The sequence below is a fragment of the Macaca thibetana genome, chromosome 19 (genome assembly GCF_024542745.1).
Source record: "Macaca thibetana thibetana isolate TM-01 chromosome 19, ASM2454274v1, whole genome shotgun sequence".
In the NCBI taxonomy this organism is placed as follows: Eukaryota; Metazoa; Chordata; class Mammalia; order Primates; family Cercopithecidae; genus Macaca; species Macaca thibetana.
In genome coordinates, this window is record NC_065596.1 from 25,415,888 (window position 1) to 25,434,125 (window position 18,238).

The window sequence follows — 18,238 nt, forward strand, 5'->3', positions numbered from 1 at the left end:
CTGCAGGACAGGATGGAAGTCTAGACCTCTGTTACCAGCAGTGACTACTTCTGTCTGGGTTGTTGTAACATGTTTGAATTGTATTCTCTTTTAAGTACTGACTAAAAGTTCTGCATTAAACCTTGACTCTTCTTTTAATAATACAAAAGGAATCGAAGTCCTCGTTTGAAAGGGTGAAGAGAGAGAGAGAGGGGGAGGGAGGGAGGGAGGGAGGGAAGTAGACAGAGGGGGAGTAGAATCCAGCCACTGGAAAATCCAGAGTAGCTGGCTTTGCTTAATCCATGCCTGGAAATAACTGCTGGGTTTGCAACAACCTCTCCCCAGGAGACAGACCAAGGAAACTACAAAACTGCAGGAAGGATTGAATGGCCGGGCACGGTGGCCCCAACACTTTGGGAGGCCGAGGTGGGTGGATCACCTGAGGTCAGGAATTCCAGACCAGCCTGGCCAGCATGGTGAAACCTCGTCTCTACTAGAAATACAAAAATAAGCCGGTCGTGGTGGTACGCGCCTATAGTCCCAGCTATTAGGGAGGCTGAGGCAGGAGAATTGCTTGAACCCGGGAGGCGGAGGTTGCAGTGAGCTGAGATCGTGCCACTGCACTACAGCCTGGGGGAGAGAGTGAGAATTTGTCTCAAAAAAAAAAAAAAAAGGATTGAAGGTGGATTCTGAGAGTACTCTGACCCCATGAACCCAGCATGAAATCTTCCTGGCATATTGAGGCTGTGGAGGATTGGAAATCCCTCCAGGGAAAACACACTTCTCTTGAGCAGGGTCACAAGGGGTGGGGGCAATGTGGGAGATGGGGCAAGTCCAAAGACAAGGTCAACAGCAATAATAATAATAACAATGACAGGCATTTGTTGCTTGTTTGCCGGGCCTCTTGCATCCAGTTCTCCCAACATCCCTGTGAGGTGGTGATGTTTATCTCCATTCTCCAGCGGAGGAAGCTGAGGCCCAGAGAGGTGAAGTCATTTGCCACAAAATCCCCCAGCCAAATGCGGGTAGAACCAGGTTTTCAGCCAGACTCACCAGCTCATGGCAGAGCTGCCCTGGAGTCTGCAGCCATTCAGTCTATAGCCGGCCGCTCCATCCTTCAAGGCAGTTTAACGTCAAGATTCCTGATCTGCCTCAACCTGAGGCCTCTAGAAGATACATCACCCCTGACAAGCTGAAGACGTGTGTCCGGAACACTCAGACACACACAAAGTGCTATGGGTACGCCACACCCCGACCTAGCTGTCTCTTCCTGATGGACCTCACCGGGTAGAAGTGCCTGGCACCGCCTGCCTCGGCTCCCAAGGTCAGCTCTCGCTCCCGAACAGAACTTTCTGAGATGATGATGAAAACGTTCTCCATCTGTGCAGTTCAGTGGAGTAGCCACTGATCACATGAGGCTAGTGAGCACTTGAAAGTGGCTAGTTTGAGGAACTGCATTTTTTAATGCAGTTAATTTTAATTACTTTGAATATATATACACATGTATATACATTTATGTATACATATTTATACACATATATACACTTTTACATATATGTGTATATATATTTTTTTTTTTCAATTTTTTTTTTTTTTTTTTTTTTTTTTGGAGATGGAGTCTTGCTCTGTTGCCCAGGCTGGAGTACAGTGGCACAATTTCAGCTCACTATAACCTCCACCTGTCAGGTTCAAGCGATTCTCCTGCCTCAGCCTCCCAAGTAGCTGGGATTACAGGTGTGCGCCACCACAGCCAGCTAATGTTTGTATTTTTAGTGGAGACAGCGTTTCATCCTGTTGCCCAGACTGGTCTCGAACTCCTGACCTCAAGTGATCTGCCTGCCTCTGCCTCCCAAAGTGCTAGGATTACAGGCATGAGCCACCACACCTGGCCTATTCAGTATTTTTTTTTGAGACAGGGTCTCACTCTGTCACCCAGGCTGAAGTGCAGTGTCATGATCAAAGTTCACTGCAGCCTCGACCTCCCAGGCTCAGCAATCCTCCTGCCTCAGCCTTCTGAGTAACTGGAACTACAGTTGAAAGCCACCAAGCCTACCTAATTTTTTAAATTTCTTTGTCTGTAAAGATGGGGTCCTACTATGTTGCCCAGCCTGGTCTCAAATTCCTGGGCTCAAGCAATCTTCCCACCTCAGCCTCTCAGAGGGGTAGGATTACAAGTGTGAGTCACCTGTGCCTGGCCTAAATTTATATTTAAATATGACTAATAGCTATGATATTAAACAGCATAACACTAGACCCTCCATCACCCAAGCTCTGTTGATCCAACCAACAGAGCATAGTTGATCTCTCCCACCTCCCAGCCTTACACAGACATGCCCCACGCCCTCCTTCCTGCCTCCACTCACCCAAGATATTGCAACCTCCTCAATATGCCTTGATGACTATCTCAGCCTCCACATCCTTGCATTGCTGTTTATGCTGCCTGGTGCATCTCACGCTGCCTCACCCCATCATCTGCCTCATTTCTACTCTCACTCCAGGTCTCAGCTCAGATGCCCCCTCCCGCAGGAAGCCCTCCCTAGCCCTCAGGTTGAATGAGGTGGGTCTCCTTGGGTTCTCCCAGACTTCTGGGCTCCTCCATCTCAGCCCTGATCACCCTGGATCATAATTGTGTGAGAGGGGTCTGCCCACCACACCCTACAGGACTGTGTGCCCTACTGTGGATGGAGGGCAGAGCAGAGATGGTCTCAATCATCACTGTGTCACCAACATCACCCAGCACCCACGACTGGGCACTGGGAGTGTATGCTGGAATGAACGGAGAATGCTTTTTATAAACTAGGCTAAGCCAGGTGTGGTGGGTCACATCTGTAATCCCAGTACTTTGGGAAGCCAAGGTAGGAGGTTCACTTGAGCCCAGGAGTTCAACACCAGCCTGGGGCAACATAGTGAGATCCCATCTCTACAAAACATAAAAAAATTAGCCAGGGATGTTAGTGTACAACTGTGGTCCCAGCTACTCAGGAGGCTGAGATGGAAGGATTGCTTGAGCCCAGGAGTTGGAGGCTACAGTGAGCAATGATCATGCCACTATACTCCAGCCTGGGCAACAGAGTGAGACCCTGTCTTCAAAAAACAAAAAACAAAAAACAAAAAAAAAAAACAAGAATAACACACTTGGAATAAACATGATCCAGAAAAGTACAAAACATACACTCTGGGGCTGGGTGCAGTGGCTCATGCCTATACTCCTAGCACTTTGGGAGGCTGAGGCAGGAGGATCATCTGAGATCAGGAGTCTGAGACCAGCCTGGCCAACATGGCGAAACCCCATCTCTATTAAAAATACAAAAATTAGCCGGGCATAGTAACACATGCCTGTAATCCCAGCTACTCAGAAGGCTGAGGCAGAAGAATCGCTTGAACCTGGGAAGATTGCAGTAAACTGAGACTGTGCCACTGTACTCCAGCCTGGGTGACACAGCGTCTCAAAAAAAAAAACCACACACACTCTTAAAAACTACAAAATAATGTTCGTGAATGGAAAGACAGAGCAAGACCCTGACTCAAGAAAAAAAAAACAGGCTGAGCACGGTGGCTCACGCCTGTAATCCCAGCACTTTGGAAGGCCGAGGTGGGCAGATCACCTGAGGTCAGGAGTTCAAGACCAGCCTGACCAACATGGAGAAACCCCGTCTCTACTAAAAATACAAAATTAGCTGGGCGTGGTGGCGCATGCCTGTAATCCCAGGTACTCGGGAGGCTGAGTGGGAGGACCACTTGAATCCTGGTGGCAGAGGTTGCGGTGAACCGAGATTACGCCATTGCACTCCAGTCTGGGCAACAAGACGAAACTCCATCTCAAAAAAAATAAATTAATTAAAATAAAAAACCACTAGGCTAACAGCTTTTTTTTTTTTTTTTTTTTTTTTTTTTTTTTTTGAGACAATGTCTCGCTCTGTCACCCAGGCTAGTGTGCAGTGGCGCGATCTCGGCTCCCTGCAACCCCTTGCCTCCCAGGTTCAAGTGATTCTCCTGCCTCAGCCTACACAGTTGCTGGGATTACAAGCACCCACCACCATGCCTGACTAATTTTTGTATTTTTAGTAGAGACAGGGTTTCACCATGTTGGCCAGGCTGGTCTCAAACTCCTCACTTCATGATCTACCCACCTTGGCCTCCCAAAGTGCTGGGATTACAGACGTGAGCTACCGCACCCGGCCTGTCTCAGAGCCTTCAAGTGAGTCAGTCACAGGTGAAATCCCACCTCTGTCTATTGGCAGACTTGTTTCTTTTCCTGGGCCTCTGTTTCCACATCTGTGCAATGGGAACAGTTATTTATGGTGGCTGCTGAATGAGGTAGTGTGTGTTTGAGCAAACCTAGGGGAATTGCTCAAACAGCAGCTGCTATGACTATTGCTATAGTGACTGCTGTTGTAGTCACGCTGAGTGAGAAAAAGAGGTTGAAGAGGGTCAGGGGAGGAGTCCTGGGAAGTTCCCCAGTCACCCTGAAAAACTGGTTCAACCTCTGTCTGTGCTTCCATCCCAGGGAGTATAGGTGGAGCCTCCAGAGCCCATGGACAGGGCATGCTGGGGCTGGGCCAGCCTCAGCGGTGTCTCTAAGGCACCCCTGGGATCCCCACTGAGCTGGCCTACTTCAGACAGCCAGGGCCCACCCCTCTGGCCCCCTTAGTGTCCAGCTCGTGGCCCCTTGGCATTTCCACAAGACGCCAAGATGGAGATTCCCATGGGGACCCAGGGCTGCTTCTCAAAGAGCCTCCTGCTCTCAGGTAAGGAGGAAATAGACCCTAAAGGCCGAGGGGAAAAATGAGGACTCAGCCCAGAGATTGAAGTTTCCTCTTAGAAGTAGGGAAAGATTACCTGAGAGGATGAAATGAGAGTATGATGGGGGAGGGGCAACAGAATCACAGCCTCATTGCCATTTTATCTATGGAATTTTCTATAATGTTAGGACCATGAAGTCAGGAATTTATGTATGTTTGGTTCCCTGCTATATCTCCAGTGTCTAGAAATTGAAGGAAGTTTAGATGTATTATATATAGTTGGTATTATGGTTTATATATTACATATGCCTATAAGTATTAGTTGAATAAATGAATGAATGAATTCAGAGAGTCCATGTGTTTAGAAGCAGGCCACACAGCATCTCAAGGTAGAAAAACCTCTGGATCAATAGGATGGCAAATCTGTGGTATCTATGCCTATGTTCCCACGCCTGCACCCAGGGCAGACATCACTAATCAATCCCAGCATTGTTTCCAATGAGCAGCACTCAAAGTCCTTGCTCCCGGCTGAAGATCTGTATCTAGAGAGGAGCATGCCATGGTCCCTGGCAACACCCCTGATCTCAGCCCTTCCCTATAACTTCCCACAGCCTCAATCCTGGTTCTCTGGATGCTCCAAGGCTCCCAGGCAGCCCTCCACATCCAGAAGATTCCAGAACAGCCTCAAAAGAATCAGGACCTTCTCCTGTCAGTCCAGGGTGTCCCAGACACCTTCCAGGACTTCAACTGGTACCTGGGGGAGGAGATGTATGGAGGCACGAGGCTATTTACCTACATCCCTGGGATACAACGGCCCCAGAGGGATGGCAGTGCCATGGGACAGCGAGACATCGTGGGCTTTCCCAATGGTTCTATGCTGCTGCGCCGCGCCCAGCCTACAGACAGTGGCACCTACCAAGTAGCCGTTACCATCAACTCTGAATGGACTATGAAGGCCAAGACTGAGGTCCAGGTAGCTGGTAAGTGTTAGGGTCTGGGAATAAGGTGAGGAAGCTAATGAGCCCTGAGCAGCTACCATGCACCAGGTGCTGTGCAAACACCATTTCATTTGGTCCTCTCATTCATTCACTTGACACATATTGAGCGTCTACTGTGTACCAGTCCCCAGAGATAGTCTTTAACCCTCACATGCATTAACTAATAAAATATCTATGAAATGCCTGCCTTGTGCCTGACACTGGAGAATGTACCATCTCGTTTACCTTTCACATGCACTGACATTAACCACATTTTAATTGAGCACTTACTGTAGGCCTGGTTGTGAGGAATGCATCCCTCAATCTTTATGTTCATAAAGCGAGTATTTACTGATGAATCCACTCGGGGCAAAGTGTGAGGAACAGGATGGTGGACAATAATGACAGCTGGCATTTCTTGGGTGCTTGTGGAAGAGCCAGGCACCATCTTAAACCTTTTCCCTAAAGCATAGTTTCTCAGCTTCAGCACTACTGATGTTTTGTATTGGCCAGTTCTTCCCACTAGAGGGTTTGTGCGTTGCAGAGATTTCAGCAGCACCCCTGGCCTCTACTCACTGGGTACCAGTAGCACCTTCCTAGTCATGACAATCAAAAATGTCTTCAGATATTACCAAATGTCTCCAGCCTGGGATAAGAATCACCCCTGGTTGAGAACCACTACCCTATATTTACTCATTTTTACCTTAAAACAACTCCATGAGGTGGGTGCCATTATTGTCTCCATTTTACAGATTGAAAAATAGAGGCACGCAGTGGTTATGACTTGCTGAGTAAAGAACATGAACCAGAATGATGTGACATGGGAAGGGGGGTCATCAGGGAGACCTCACTCAAGAAGTGACCTTAGAGGAGAGACAAGAAGAAGGTGATTGAGGGATGGAGGTGCTGTGGCCCCTTGGCATTTCCACAGGATGCAGATCACCCCAGAATTCGTATGCTGAAATCCTAAACTCCAAGATGATGGTATTAAAAGGTGGGACTTGGGTCCCACCCAAGCACAGTGGCTCATACCTGCAATCCCAGCATTTTGAGAGCCTGAAGTGGGTGGATCACCTGAGGTCAGGAGTTCGAGATCAGCCTGGCCAACATGGTGAAACCCTGGCTCTACTAAAAAATACAAAGATTAGCTGGGCATGGTGGCAAGTGCCTCTAATGCCAGCCACATGGGAGGCTGAGGCAGGAGAATCACTTGAACCCGGGAGGCAGAGGTTGCAGTGAACCAAGATCATGCCACTGAACTCCAGCCTGGGCAACAGAGCAAGACTCCATCTCAAAAAATAAAAAAGTGGGGCTTGTGGGAGGTGATTAGATCATGAGGGTAGAGCACTTGTAAATAGATTGCATGCCTTTAAAAAAAAAAAATGTGGAGACAGGGTCTTACTGGTATTGCTCAGGCTGGTCTCAAACTCCTGGCCTCAAGCAATCCTTCCACCTTGGCCTCCCAGTCCTGGGATTACAAGAGTAAGCCATCATGCCCAGTCTTGGCTCACTGTAACCTCCACCTCCCAGGCTCAAGTGATCCTCCCACCTCAGCTTCCCATGTAGCTGGGACTGTAGGCGTGTGCCATCACATCCGGCTAATTTTTTTTTATTTATTGGTAGTGACTGGGTTTCGCCATGTTGCCCAGGCTGGTCTCCAACTCCTGAGCTCAGGTGATCCACCCACCTCAGCCTCCTAAAATGCTGGGATTACAGGCGTGAGCCACCACTCCTGGTCCCTAGTTAAATTTTAAAATGGGTTTTGGACAGTGGATAGAAAAAATTTTAGAGAAACGGATGAAATAGGCAAAAGTTAATTCAACACATGCATTCATTTGATTACACAAATCTGCATAAAATGACCCTCTAGTCCGGTTGGAGACAACAGTCCTTACTTCACTCATGGAGCCTGAGGTGGCTTCTCCCCACGTTTCCGGGGCTCCCAGGTCACAGGTGCCCCTTTTGGAAGCTGCACAGCGTGGTCATTAGGGAGTTCAGGTGGCCTGGGTATGATCCCAGCACTGCACTTATAGTGAGCCATCAGGCAAGGCAATTTACTGTTCCATGCCTCAGTTTCCTTATCTGTAAAATGGCATAGAGTTTCTTTGTTGGATCATTGAGAGAACAGTGTGTGTGTGTGTGTGTGTGTGTGTGTGTGTGTGTGTGTGTGTATTTCAAACTTCATAACAACCCTAAGAGCTAGGCATTCGTATTATTCTCATTTCACAGACGAACCAAGTCACAGAGAGATGGAGTAATTTGCCCAAGGTCACACAGCCAGTAGGCAGCATTAGGATCTCGTAATCTATGAGCTTAGCTGCCAAGAAGGGTTGGGATAGAACAGATGTCCAGTTTGAGAGTAAAGCGGGGAGGTCAGAGGGTAAGAGCCAGGTAGGCGTGGTCTTAATTCTGGCAAGTCCAATTTAAGAATCCTCCGAGTCCCCTACATCTCCTGCAAAACACAGCCCAGAACCTCATCCTTCTGCTAAAAGGATTCAGGTATCATCAACTGAGGTGAGAAAAAGCAAAGCAGATTGGCTCTGGGCTCGATGACTCACATCTGTAATTCCAACACTTTGGGAGGCCAAGGGGGGAGAACTGCTTGAGTCCAGGAATTTGAGACCAGCCTGAGTAATTTAGTGACACCTCTTCTTTACAAAAAATTTTAAAATTAGCCAGGAGTGGTGGTGTGTGCCTGTAGTCCCAGCTACTTGGGAGACTGAGGTGGGAGGATGGCTTAAAGCCCAGGAATTCGAGGCTGCAGTGAACCACGATCATGACATTGCACTCCAGTCTGGGCAACAGAGTGAGATGCTGTTTCAAAAAAGAAAAAAAAAATCAGTTTGATGGGGTAGAGTTGGGGAGCTTGTCAGCAAACAGATTTTGGATGTGCTGAGGATCATATGAAACCCTAGGGAACTGGTGACATTGAGATAGGGGAGAGCTGAGGAGTTCCATCTGGGACATGTTGAAAATTTTTTTAATAGAGATAGGGTCTCACTATGTTGCCCAGGCTGGTCTCGAACTCCTGGGCTCAAGTGATCCTCCCACCTCAGCCTCCCAAATTGCTGAGATTACAAGCGTGAGCAACGCGCCCGGCCCACTGGGACATGTTGGATTTTATGTGCCACCCAGATGGTTGGATACTCAAATCTGAAAAGCAGGAGAAAGCTCTGGGCTAGAAATAGGAAACTGCACCTCAGTTCTCCAGGCAGTCACTGATACAGTCGGTGGGGGATTAGGGGAGCCCTCAGGAGACGTCGCACAGTCCCCCCTCTCTCTCTTTCTTTCTCTCATCCCTCAGAAAAGAATAAGGAACTACCCAGTACACACCTGCCCACCAACGCTGGGATCCTGGCAGCCACCATCATTGGATCTCTTGCTGCTGGGGCCCTTCTCATCAGCTGCATTGCCTATCTCCTGGTGACAAGGAACTGGAAGGGCCAGAGCCACAGGTACAGGGTCCCCAGGCGTCCCTCTCCTGTCTCCTCCCACTGTCTTCTCAAGCCCCGTGGATTTTTCCACAAGTCACATCATCCGGCTCATACACAATCTCATCAAATCTTGGAACTCCTGGGGTGAAAAGGATCTTTCTATCCTGTGTAAAACAGAATTCTGCATTGCAAGGGACAGGAAACCTATTCTTAAACTGACTTACCAAAAACAAGGAATTTTAGACAGGGTCTCGCTCTGTCACCCAGGCTGGAGTGCAGTGGTGCAATCACGACTCACTGCAGCCTCGACCTCCCTGGGCTCAGGTGATTCTTTCACCTCAGCCTCCCAGGTAGCTGAGACTACAGGTGTGCATCACCAGGCCTGGCTAATTTTTTTTTTTTTTTTGTAGAGATGAGGTTTTGCCCAGGCTGGTCTTGAACTCCTGGGCTCAAGTGATCTTCCAGCCTTGGCCTCCCAAAGTGCTGAGAATACAGGCATGCGCCACTGTTCCCTGCCCAAAAACAAGGAATTGTTTAATACTACATAACTTATTAACTTCAGGTAGGGCTGCATCCAGGGGCTCAGTGTTCTCAAGTGACTCCTTTATATACTCCTCAACTCTGTATTTTTCTTCGGTGGCTTCATTCTTAGGCAGGCTCTCCCCTGTTGCGACAAGATCACTCCCAAGGGGCAGGCTCATACTCCACCGGTTCAGCCATTCCTAGCAAGGAGACAACCTTGTTCCTGGTAGTTCCAGCAAAAGCCCCAAGTCTACCTCTCATTGGCTTAACTCAGATCACTTGACTTTTCATGACCCAATCACTGTGGCCAGGGGTTGGTGGCCAGGGAAAGCCCTGATTGGCCAAACTTGGGCTATTTGTGCAGCCCCAGAGCCTGGGATAGATCCAACTCCGTTTAATCAAATGAATTGAGAGTGTAGACCAGCTCTCCAAAGGAAAACTGGATGCTATTGTCAAAGAAGGGGAGTGGCCAGTGGCAGGCAAAGCTATCAGATGCCACCTACCTCTTTGTGGGGAGAGAGAGAGAGTTGGGGTCCTGTTTCCCCCAGGGAGAGTCTATTCGTGAAAAATTCCTTTCTTATGACATCAGCGTCTTCAGAACTTTGTCTCTTGAAATTGATTCTGAACTGATTGTAGATAAGATGTCTAATTTTTCTGCCACTCACCAGTTCCCAGAATTTGAAAGCAGCAATTTTGTCTCCTTTCCTAACTCTTCCTTATGTGCCATGGATTTCTTCTTCTTCTTCTTCTTCTTCTTCTTCTTCTTCTTCTTCTTCTTCTTCTTCTTTCTTTCTTCTTTCTTCCTCTTCTTCCTCTTCCTTCTTCCTCTTCCTCTTCCTCTTCTTCCTTCTTCCTTCTTCCTTCTTCTTTTTTTTTGAGACAGTCTTGCCGCAGTGCAGTGGAGCAATCTTGGCTCACTGCAATCTCTGCCTCCGGGGCTCAAGCAATTTCGTGCCTCAGCCTCCCAAGTAGCTGGGACTACAGGCATGCACCACAACACCCGGCTAATTTTTTTGTATTTTAGTAGAGATGGGGTTTCACCATGTTGCCCTGAGTGGTCTCAAACTCCTAATCTCAGGCAATCCGCCGGCCTTGGCCTCCCAAAGTACTGGAATTACAGGCGTGAGCCACTGCGCCTGGTCTATTTCTTTTTTCTTTTTTAGAGAGACAAGGTCTTGCTCTATCACCCAGGCTGGAGTGCAGTGGCGTGATCATAGTTTACTACAGCCTCAGACTCCTGGGCTCAAGTGATTCTCCCACCTCAGCCTCCTGGGTAACTGGGACCACAGGCCTGTGCTACCACACCTGGCTAATTATCTGTATTATTATTTTTTGTAGAGATGGGGTCTTGCTATGTTGCCCAAGCTGACCTCAAACTCCTGGCCTTAAGTGATCCTTCCACCTCAGCCTCCCAAAATGCTCGAATTACAGGCATGCACCACCATGCCTAGCTTATTTTTTACTTTTTGTAAAAATAAGATCTCCCTGTGTTGCCCTGGCTGGTCTTGAATTGCTGGGCTCAAGCCATCCTCCCATCTTAGCTCCCGAAGTAGCTGGGACTATAGGAATGCACCATTTCCAAGCTTGCTTGCTTCTTGTTTTGCTCTTGTCGCCCAGGCTGGAATCCAGTGGCACGATCTCAGCTCACTGCAACCTCCCCTTCACGGGTTCAAGCGATTATGCTGCCTCAGCTTCCTGAGTAGCTGGAATTACAGGCACCCACCACATCGCCTGGCTAATTTTTGTATTTTTAGTAGAGACAGGGTTTCACCATGTTGGCCAGGATGGTCTCAAATCCTGACCTCAGGTGATCTGCCCGCCTTGGCCTCCCAAAGTGCTGGGATTACAGGAGTGAGCCCCTGCACCCAGTCAATTATTATTTTTTGTACTCAAAACCGCACGCACACCTTCCACCCCCTCCCCCCTCTCCATTTTCCTTCATAGGGAAGGAATGTTGCTCTCTGATATTCTACTGTCAATGCTTTACTCCAATTTTCTTCCCCTCTCTTTCCCCGCTAGACTGCCTGCTCCAGGGAGCCAGGGATCTCTGTCCATCTTGTGCTCTGCTGTGTCCCCAGTGCCTTCAGTGACGCCCAGCACATGGTTGGTGCTTGTAAATACTTATTTGGTGAATTAACAAACTCGCTATAGTGGTGTCAAGAGTACTTTTGTTTCAGACTCAAAGTCTCACTCTATTGCCCAGGTTGGGGTGCAGTGGTGCAATCATAGCTCACTGTAGCCTCGACCTCCCTGGTTCAAACTATCCTCCCACCCCGAGTCTCCCAAGTAGCTGGGACCCCAGGTGCGCGCCACCACGCCTGGTTAATTTTTGTAGAGACGGAATCTCACTTTGTGGGTCAGGCAGGTCTCAAACTCCTGGCCTCAAAAAATTCTCCTGCCTTGGTCTCCCAGTGTGCTGGGAGTATAGTCATGAGCCACTTCACTTGGTTCCAGTGTACTTTTTAAATTAAGGGTATTCAGGACGGGTGAGTGACTCACACCTGTAATCCCAGTATTTTGGGAGGCCAAGGCGGGTGAATCACTTGAGGTCAGGAGTTCGAGACCAACCTGATGAACATGGTGAAAACCTGTCTCTACTAACAATACAAAATTATCCAAGCATGGGCCGGGTGTGGTGCCTCACGTCTGTAATCCCAGCACTTTGGGAGGCCAAGGCGAGCTGATCACGAGGTCAACAGATCGAGACCATCCTGGCTAACACGGTGAAACCCCATCTCTACTAAAAATACAAAAAATTAGCCGGGCGTGGTGGCGGGTGCCTGTAGTCCCAGCTACTAGGGAGGCTGAGGCAGGAGAATGTCGTGAACCTGGGAGGCAGAGCTTGCAGTGAGCTGAGATTGCACCACTATACTCCAGCCTGGGCAACAGAGCGAGACTCCGTCTCAAAAACAAAAAAAAAATTAGCCAAGCATGGTGGCACACACCTGTAATCCCAGCTACTTGGAAGGCAGAGGCAAGAGAATCCCTTGAACCTAGGAGGCGGAGGTTGCAGTGAGCTGACATCACGCCATTGCACTCCAGCCTGGGCGACAGAGCGAGACTCTGTCTCAAAAAAAAAAAATAAAAATAAAAATAAAAAATAAATAAGGATATTCAAATGAATCAATATAAAGAGAAACATTAAGGAAATCTAAGACAGATGGATGGAGCAGGACCATGTGGGTGATCTCTGTAAATGGTGATGTCTGTGATGTCTGGAGAACGTTGCTCATTGGCATGAGGTGGTGGCTAGGGAAACTGAGGGACTGCGGATGGGGATTATGGAATAAGAGTCTGGGATAGTTCAGGCCTCATCCTAGCTCACTCTGAAGGAGAGACCATGTGGCTTTCAGGGGCCTGGTGGGATTTCCAGCCTCTCTAAGTCTCTCTCCATCCACCCGAGTGTCTCTCTATCCTAATATCAATTTCCTCCATGTGTCCCCAGGATGGCGACCACAGAGAAACCAGAATTGGGCCCTGCTCATGATGCTGGTAAGGCAAGAGCCCCAGATCTCACTACCTAGCCCTCCTTTCAGCTCCTCCCTTCTCTCCCATAGCCACAAGCCCCCTTATTCTCCCTCACTCAGGGGTCTCCCAATGCACCTGCCCGAGACCTCCTTGGGGCCCCCTGAACTCCACCCACATAATCTGAGCACATCGGCACCACCCCAAACCTGCTTTCTCTCTTCTTCTCAGTGGCTGGCACCCCCATCCCATCATGTGAGTGGATCCTATCCACCCCCACAGGCCACTAACAGCCTCCTAGACCCCCCCACACCCAGCTCCTCACTGGTCTCCCAGCCTCCAGACACCTCCAACCCATCCCGAGACAAGATCTTTCTAAAATTCTGATCCTGTTACTCCTCTGCTCAAAGGCCGTCCATGGCTCCCCTGTGCCCTTGGGACAAAGTTTAGTCTCCTTAACATGGTTCTCAAGGCCCTTCATAAGACAGATCAAACATCGTTTCTGAAACACAGCTGGCTCTCTCACCAGACCTCTGCATTCACCCTCTCCTGCCTTAGCTTCACTCTTACTTCTCTCTACTATCTCAGATGCCCCCTCCAGGAAGCCCTCACTGAGTGCTAGGCTGCTTAGGCACCCCCTCTTGGGTTCCCACCCACCCCTAGTCCCCCCACTCCAGCCCTAAACACTCCAGGTTGTCACTCTGGAGATTGGTCTGTGTCCCCCACTGGACTGTGAGTCCCGGAAGGGCAGGCCCGGGATTGACATGGTCGCCACTGTGTCCCCAGCACTGGGTTTGGCTAGAAGAAGAATTTTCACAAATGTTCGTTGAATAAATAAATAAATGAATGTCAACAGGCAGCCAGAGTGGCCTGTGGGACCCATCTGTCAGCTGGTACCTCCCCTGTCCCCTGTTTCAGGTGACAACAACATCTATGAAGTGATGCCCTCTCCGGTCCTCCTGGTGTCCCCCATCAGTGACATGAAGTCCATAAACCCAGCCCAGGTGAGTCCCATCCCCAGCCTCTCCCCTGAAGCCAATGCTAACAGGCACCTCCCCTCTGAGCTGGCTGTGGTCCTCTGGGCCACCTTGACACCAAGTCTGGGAATCTCAACTCTCTATATATTGTTCCCTGTTTGTAAAAATCCTAAGGAAAAGAGACTGGAAGGAAACAGCACAACAGAAGCAGCATTTGTCTCTGGGGTGTGAAGGCTGCTGGGTGGGTTTTATCTTCTTTTCTTTTATACTTGTCTGTGTTTTCTGCACTGAGCAGCTACTCCCTTTATAATGGGGAGGTTTTATATATATAACAAAAAGTGTATAAAAATGAGTTACTTAGGCTGTGCGCGGTGGCTCACGCCTATAATTCTAGCACTTTGGGAGGCCGAGGTGGGTGGATCACCTGAGGTCAGGAGTTTGAGACCAGCCTGGCCAACATGGCAAAACCCCATCTCTACTAAAAATGCAAAAATTAGCCAGGTGTGATGGTGCATGCCTGTAATCGCAGCTACTTGGGAGGCTGAGGAAGGAGAATCGCTTGAACCTAGGAGGTGGAGGTTGCAGTGAGCCGAGGTCATGCCACTGCACTCCAGCCTACGTGACAGGAGCGAGACTCCGTCCCAAAAAAAAAAAAAAAAAAAAAAAAAAAGAGGTTATTTAGATTAAATAAAAAGAAAACCTTAGCTGGGCATGATGACTCACGCCTATAAATCCCAACACTTTGGAAGACCAAGGTGGGAGAATCACTTGAGGCCGGGAATTTGAGACCAGCCTGGGGAACATAGCGAGACAAATCTACAAAATTTTATATCTACAAATATCTACAAAATTTTAGCTAGCCATGGTGGTGTGCACCTATAGTCCCAGCTACCAGGGAGGCTGAGGAGGGAGGATCCCTTGAACCCAGGAGTTTGAGGCTGCAGTGAGCCATGATTGCACCACTGCACTCTGGCCTGGGTGACAGAGCAAGATCCTGTCTTTTTCTAAAAAAGCGAAAAATAAGAGAAACTTAAAACACTAAGGCTAAGAGCTTAGAACCAGAGGTGTTGACAGGGGTAGACTGAGAGTTAACGGAGTGGTTGACAGGATACCACACAAAGCTGGGGCCCAGTACCCATTTGTCAGAAGAGAACGCTGAGGTGCAAGGGAGCTAATCCCCTCTGCCCAGGGGCCTCGCAGTCTGGGAGGGATGATGGGGACTTGGAATCTGAGAGTGTCCCAGAACCAAAGGTCAAAGATTAGAGGGTGGGGGTGCCGAGCGCCCACTCACCTGTGTCCTTGCCTTGCAGCCCCTGCCCACGCTCCCACCCCTACAGGCGGGGCCAGAGAACCACCAATACGAGGTATGGAGCTGGGAGCTGGGAGGGGTGGTGGGGATCCCATGGATCCAGGAGCCCCGAAGCCTGGGTGGGGAGGGGTCAAGACAACCAAAACTGGGGGCTCTCCTCCCCTTGTCCCCACAAGCCTCATGGTCTCAGCTCTCGGAGAAGCCCAAACCGCCTCCCTGAGAGACCCTGGCAAGTCCCTTTTCCTCCCAAGGCTGTGATTTCCTTCTTTGCAAAAGGGATCCAAAACTTGGAATTTGCACAGGAGGAACAAGGCCCAGAGAGGGACAGGGGATTGCCCGGGGCCACACAGCCAGTCGGGTCCCCAGTGAAACCCCACCACAGGGCTCAGTCCCTCTCCATCCCCTCCTGTCTGCTGTCTGTCCCTGTGGCTCTGTCTCTCTCTGAGTGGCCTACATATGTCTGTGTGTCTGTCTTCCCCTTTCTTAGACTCTCTCTCTCTCTCTCTCTCAATTTCTCTGGCTGTGTCCTTTTTAATCTCTCTTTCTCTGTTTCCGGTTTGTTCATGCTGCCTTGTCTAAGATGCATCTCTTTACACATCTTTGTTTCTCTGCATCTCTGTCTCTCTCTCCATTCTCTGTCTCTCCTGCCTCTTTGTCTCTGGCACTGTGTCCACCTCATTTCCTGGTTCTTCCAGGACCTCTTTTCTCTGCGTCTCACTCTCTTTCCACCTTGCTCTTCCATTCTTTCTCTCTATATATTTCTCCGCATCTCACTCTGTCTTTCATCCTCTGTCCCTCTCTGTCTCCCCAAGACTCTCACCCTCCACCCAGTCATAATTCTGTTCTCTCTCCCCCCCAAGCAGGACCTGCTAAACCCCGACCCTGCCCCCTACTGCCAGCTGGTGCCAACCTCCTGATGAGTCCTGGCCCAGGCCAGCCGGGGAGAAGACAAGGCCCTAGCCCTCCCTTGGGAGCCTCACACCTGAGACCAGCAGCACAAGGCCATGGGGAGCTGTGGGGCCGATGAGGTGGACTCGGCCAAGGACTCAGCAGCACATGGGGCAGGTGTCCTGGCAGGGGGACAGGAGACTGTAACAGGCCTGGGTCCCTGTACAACCCCTGAATGCATGCCCACCTTCGGTCTGTTCCTTCCAGCAAGCTGGCCTGGGCCATGTGCCTGTGAAAATCAGGCTCTGGCCCCTTTCCCTGCCAAAGTCCCCCAAGATCTGGATATCTGGGGACAAGGGGGTGGCCTCAGGCCTGCCTCCCAGGCAGTTGGCTGGGCTCCCAACTGTCTGTCCTCAATGCCCTACCCCAACTCCACCAGTGACCCTGAGTCTTTTCCCCTGGGGACAAGGCAGACACCTCGCCATGCAGGCCTCAGGTGGCAGAGAGGCCCAGCCTTACAGGCCTGCGGCCCCACACGCCAGTCCCAGCAAGGTGACCATGGCTGCCGGACCCCTTCCCTGTTCAGGCAGGCCCAGCCGCTCTCAGAAACCGCTGCCAGCTGCTGGCCTTGGCCCCCACCCTGAATCTCACCGAGTCCCTCTGGGCAGCAGCTCCCTTCTCCACCCCACCCCAGCCCTGGTCCCAAATGTGGCCTCACCTTGTCCTCCCCTCCCCCAATCTACGCATTCATTCAGCAATAAATGAGCCTTTGCTGTATGCCAGACCCAGTTCTAGACTCTTGCAGCCTTGATAGAAAGTAAAACAAAACTCCTGCTTTCCCAGAGGGTCGCTCTGGCAGGGGAGAGACTCAGGAAATAAAATAATGAACATGCACTGTCTGTCAGATGGGGATAAGTGTATTGGAGAAATGGAGGGGAGTCGAGAGTATTGGGGGACTGAGATTTTTAATTAGAGAGGGCAGAGAGGTCCTCGCTGAGAAGGTGACAAATGAGCAAAGACTTGAAGGAGGGGAAGAAGGGAGCCTTGTGGGGCTCTGGAGGAAGAGCATTCCAGGCAGAGAGAATAGCAAGTGCAAAGGCCCCGGGGCAGGAGCATGCCTGGCACATTTAAGGAGCAGCAAGGCGGCTGGGCATGGTGGCTCACGCCTGTAATCCCAGCACTTTGGGAAGCCAAGGCAGGCAGGTCACTTGAGGTCAAGGGTTCAAGACCAGCCTGGCCAACATGGTGAAATCCCATCTCTATTAAAAATACAAAAATTAGCCAGGCATGGTGGTGGGCGCCTGTAAATAAAGAGAGACTCAGGAAATAAAATAATGAACATGCGCTGTCTGTCAGATGGGGATAAGTGTATTGGGGAAATGGAGCAACTGGGGAGGCTGAGGCAGGAAAATTGCTTAAACTGGAAGGCGGATTTTGCAGTGGGCCAAGATCACACCATTATACTCCAATCTGGGTGACAGAGCAAGACTCCGCCTCAAAAAAAAAGAGCAGCAAGGAGGCCAGTGTGGTGGAGAGAGTGGGGAAGCAGGAAAGGGTGGGTGGGTGTTGATGTCAGGAGATGGACGGAGGGGCACGTGGCGCAGGGCCAGGAAAGGCACTGCCGAGACTGTGGCTCTGGGAGGCAGGGTGCTGTGAAAGGCTGAATAACGGGCCCCCAGTGACGTCTACATCCTAACCCCTATGAATGTTACGTTATATGACAAAAGAATGCAGCTGTGATTAAGTTCAGCATCCTGCTTTTGGGAGATTATCCTGGATTGCCCTGGCAGGCTCTTCATGTAATCACACAGGTCCTTATAATCAAGAAGGACACAGGAAGCGTGAGTCAGAGGGGCTATGACAACAAAGGAAGCAAAACTCTTTGAAAATGGGAAAAGGAGCCGAAAGTCAAGGCAGCACTTCAGAGTCAGAACAATTCAGTGTG

General features: G+C 49.9%; 1 protein-coding gene across 1 annotated transcript; it reads left to right on the plus strand.

Moving 5' to 3' along the window:
- Positions 1 to 3,899: 3,899 nt before the first annotated feature.
- Positions 3,900 to 17,178, plus strand: CEACAM19 (CEA cell adhesion molecule 19). The gene is made up of 8 exons (XM_050772370.1): positions 3,900 to 4,727; positions 5,333 to 5,701; positions 9,003 to 9,153; positions 11,674 to 11,757; positions 13,100 to 13,146; positions 14,038 to 14,123; positions 15,407 to 15,460; positions 16,269 to 17,178. The coding sequence occupies exons 1-8, from the start codon at positions 4,673 to 4,675 to the stop codon at positions 16,320 to 16,322; spliced, it is 900 nt and encodes a 299-aa protein (XP_050628327.1). The 5' UTR covers positions 3,900 to 4,672; the 3' UTR covers positions 16,323 to 17,178.
- The last annotated feature ends 1,060 nt before the right edge of the window (positions 17,179 to 18,238 follow it).

What these genes read in the sequence shown, in the direction of transcription:
- CEACAM19 (XM_050772370.1), top strand. Translation starts at nt 4,673, where the DNA reads ATGGAGATTCCCATGGGGACCCAGGGCTGCTTCTCAAAGAGCCTCCTG. An exon ending in GACTGAGGTCCAGGTAGCTG is followed by an intron (nt 5,702 to 9,002) that starts GTAAGTGTTAGG and finishes CTCATCCCTCAG; the next exon opens with AAAAGAATAAGGAACTACCC. An exon ending in TCAGTGACGCCCAGCACATG is followed by an intron (nt 11,758 to 13,099) that starts GTTGGTGCTTGT and finishes ATGTGTCCCCAG; the next exon opens with GATGGCGACCACAGAGAAAC.